General features: G+C 49.3%; 1 protein-coding gene across 1 annotated transcript; it reads right to left on the bottom strand.

The window, feature by feature from the left end:
* Positions 1–2,813: 2,813 nt before the first annotated feature.
* On the bottom strand, positions 2,814–3,691 carry SETTUDRAFT_168950 (uncharacterized protein; the record flags this gene model as incomplete). Its single annotated transcript, XM_008026560.1, has 1 exon — positions 2,814–3,691. A coding segment is annotated over exon 1 (644 nt), but the record flags the coding sequence as incomplete, so codon positions are not given.
* Positions 3,692–3,971: the final 280 nt, after the last annotated feature.

Genomic DNA, 3,971 nt, shown 5'->3' with positions numbered 1-3,971 from the left:
TATACCCATTGTTCTCGGTCCTGACATCTGTGGCATCTCTAGAAAGGCCTGGCATCTACAGATGTCCAAGATGTCCTGGCATCTTGCGATGTCGTGGCATCTGCCCTCTTGGCGAGATGTCTTGTCTTGGCGGGATGCCGATCACGTGATCTTCGCCCCGCGTTGATCATTACCTTCTGACGTGGACATCCATAGGTCCTCTGCCACTCGTCCCGCGTCAAGGAATCCTTCTTGTTACTTGTAACATTATCCCCCCTCTTAGGCGTATCGTCCCGATACCCTAGAATATCGTTTTGCCGTGCCGCGTGTTAAAGCGTCGGCTGCATATAAGGTCGGTAGGCCCCGGGCCTCTATAACCGTTCCTTCCTATCTCTAGCCTTCCTAACCATGCCCAAGGTACAGAAATCTCGCGCTCCCCGTCCTTACACATCAACTGATCAGAAGCGCGCTCGCGCCGCGCGCGCAGAGCAAGAGGGTGTAGAAATGGATTTTCGCTGTAAGCGCTGTGAAGAGAAGAATCTCCGTTGCTTTGTGGAGACATCTTCTAGTCGTTGTGCTAGGTGCATTTCAGTTAGTGCTAAGTGTAGCTTGTTCGTTTCTGAGAAAGAGTGGGAAGAAATTCAGGCTAAACAAGAGCGCAAAGAGTTGGAGGTAGCTCAGGCTGAAGAGCGCCAAGCTCAGGCTGCCGCTAAGACGTCTCGTTTGCGTCGTGAGCTCCTGGAGGTGAAGAACAAAAAACGGGCTTTTGCGCGCCGTGACCTTGCGATAATCGCTGTCCAAGATCGTGCGAAAGAGGAGGCCGAGGGGAGCTCTGCCCCTGGTACGGGCCTTCTTGTTGTCGAACCACCGCTATCCGAACCGTCAGCTGATCTGGGCTGGTTACAGGCTGACTCCTTCGATCCTTTATCCCTTGATTACTTCCTTTCCCTTGAGGACCCTGTCCTCTCTTCTCTGGGTGCGCTCAGTGATACTCACGTATCAACGACTTGCAGTTCGTCAAATTTTCCTCTGGTTCCCAAGTGTTCTGGCTATCCGGCCATCCTTGCCACTTGACCAAGTATTTCCACTGACGACCGATTTTCCGTAGGTCCCTGATTGCTTCGACCATATACTCGTCGTTTTCGAGTTCGATGTCTTCCGCTAGTTCGGCGTCTTGGGGTGCTGGTTCCAAAAGCTTCTTATGGAATATAGGGTGGACTTTCATGCCTGGTGGTAGCCGTAGCTTGTAATTTACCGGTCCTACCTTCTCTAGGATCTCGAATGGTCCTACTCGGAGATTGTCCAGTTTCTTGCATGGTCGCTTAGTTTTCAGGTTCTGTCTTGACAGGAAAACTTTATCCCCCTCTTTAAAGGTTGGTCCCTCAATCCTTTGCCTATTCGCTGCATTGGATGCCGTGAGGTTCCTTTGAGCTATCCGTCTGCTCAATTCTTCATGCAATTCCCGCATGAGTCGTGCCTTGTCTTCTGCTCCTACTGCGATGCTTTCAATGTCTTTCGGATCCCGATGAGCTATCGGCTCATATCCGTAGTTCGCATAGTGTGGCGACTGTCTAGTCGTTGCAGATTTTGTGCTATTGTACGCTAGCTGCGCTGTTGGCAACAGTTCTACCTAGTTGTCCTGCCATTTATTGACATACATCCGTAGGTACTGTTCTAGTGTTTAGTTCGTTCGTTCCGTTTGGCCGTCTGTTTCTAGGTGGAAGCTTGTCGAAAGCTTTCTCTTGACGCCTAATTTCGCTAGGAACGTTGTCCAGTATAGAGATGTAAACAGCTTGTCTCTATCTGTGATAAGTTCTTCCGGTACTCCGTGTTCCGACACGAGTGCTTTGGTGACTTCGTACGCGCATTCCTCTGCCGTAATAGTCTCTTCTGTTGGAATAAACTTTGCTGCCTTAGTCAATCGATCTACGATTACTAGGATGGTGTCGCAGAGTCGTTTAGATCCTGGTTCTCGTGATTTCGGGAGCTTTACGATGAAGTCCATCGTGACACTGCTCCATGGTCTCGTTGGTGGCTGTAAGGGTTGTAACAGGCCGTAGGGCTTATGTCTCTTAGGCTTGTTCTGGTGACATGCCAAACAGTTGCCTAGGGTATCCTGCACCTTCGCTCGCAAGCGTGGTATGGCAAATACCTTAGCTAGTCTCCTGACCATTTCTTCTATTCCTGCATGCCCATATTCTAGGGACTCATGCAGTTCCTTGATGAGACTCGATCTCATGTGAGGAGGTACATATGTTCGATCCTTCGAAATCATATCTCGGTACTCTCGTTCGTCCTGCAACAATTCGTCGGAGCCCTCGGCGTCGGGCTCGAATTGCCAGCTGGCTGCTCTCTGCTGCCATTGCTGCTGTAGGGTTTCTACCTGCGCGGCCACCTTGGCTACCTTAGCTAGTTCCGGCTGGTTGTATCTCAAGCTGCCGTTGGGCATCTGCTTAAATACCGCATCGTGTGGTTCTTTGTGATCATCTTCGCGTAGGTCCGACCTACGGCTTAGAGCATCCGCTGCCCCATTAAGCGATCCGGCTCAGTGGGTGATCTTGAAGTCGAACTGAGCAAGCAACTCAGCCCATCGGACTTGTCGTCGGTTGAGTTTCTTAGTCGTCATGAAACTCGTCAAGTTCTGGTGATCGGAAAACACTTCGATCGTGTGGGGCAAGCCTAGCAAATGCACTTCCCACTGTTCAAAGGCATCGACTACTCCAAGTAGTTCCTTATCGTGAACATCGTAGTTTAGTTCTGCTCCTAAGAACTTTCGTGAATGGTAGAACACTAGTCTCTATTTCTTATCTAGGCACTGCTGTGACAATACAGCTCCGAGTGCATAATCTGACGCGTCGGTCTCGACTCGCGTTTCTCGTCTTAGGTCGTACATCTCTAGTACGGGTGCCTCCAAGAATGCCTGCTTGAGCGTCTCAAACGCTTCCTGGCAATCTTGAGTCCATTTAAACCCAACTTCTTTCTTCGTAATCTCCGTAAGAGGGGTAGCAATCTAGGAGTAGTTCCTATGAACTTTCGGTAAAAGTTCGCAAATCCTAGAAAGGATTGCACGTCCTTGACTATTTTAGGGGTTGGCCATTCCTGTACAGTCTGGATCTTCTTTAGATTCATCTTAACACCCTCTATCGAGATTATGAAGCCTAGGTACTCGGTTTCCTTCGTATAGAATTCGCACTTGCTGGCTTGGAGGTACAGCTTGTACTCCTTAAGCTTCCGTAGTACCTTTTTGACATGTTCGACATGTTCTTCTAGCGTACCGTTGGTGTACACCAGTACATCATCTAGGTAGGCCGTAACGAAGATTCCTAAGTATTCGTGGAGTGCCTTGTTGATGACTGACTGAAAGGTTGCTGGCGCGTTCGTTAATCCGAACGGCATAACCGTATATTCGTACAGTCTATACTTTGTCTTAAAGGCCGTTTTCCACTCGTGTCCTTCTTTGATTCTAATCCGATAGAATCCTTCGCGGACATCGAACTTCGTAAACCACTTGGCTCCCTGGAGTCGATCCATGAGCTCTCCTATGAGTGGTAAGGGATACCGATTCTTGACCGTAACGTTGTTCAACCGTCGGTAGTCGACACACAGTCGCCACTTCCCGTTCGGCTTCTTTACGAACAGAATTGGAGAGGCCATTGGGCCATGTCCTGGTCTAATAAATCCCTTTTTTAAGTTCTTTTGGAGGTAATCCCGCAGCTTAGCATCGTGCTCGGGCGCTATAGGGTACATTCCTCCTAGGCTCAACTTAGCTCCATCTTCGAGGACGATCTCGTGATCCCAGTCCTGATGTTCTGCTAGGTCTGTTGCTTCGTTTTCCTCGAACAGTTTTCTAAACTCGTTCGTCTGGTATTCTGTTAGTATCGCCAACTGTGGTACTAGTCCTTCCTTCGTGGTCGCGACCCGTTTCAACCAAATGACTCCTATTCTCTGAGGGTCCTTCACATAGATTCTCATGATCTTATGTGGTGAGATCG

Source organism: Exserohilum turcica, assembly GCF_000359705.1.
Source record: "Exserohilum turcica Et28A unplaced genomic scaffold SETTUscaffold_19, whole genome shotgun sequence".
Classification (NCBI taxonomy): domain Eukaryota; kingdom Fungi; phylum Ascomycota; class Dothideomycetes; order Pleosporales; family Pleosporaceae; genus Exserohilum; species Exserohilum turcicum.
Note: the sequence above shows the minus strand (reverse complement) of the source record. Positions and strands in the feature narration are given on the sequence as shown.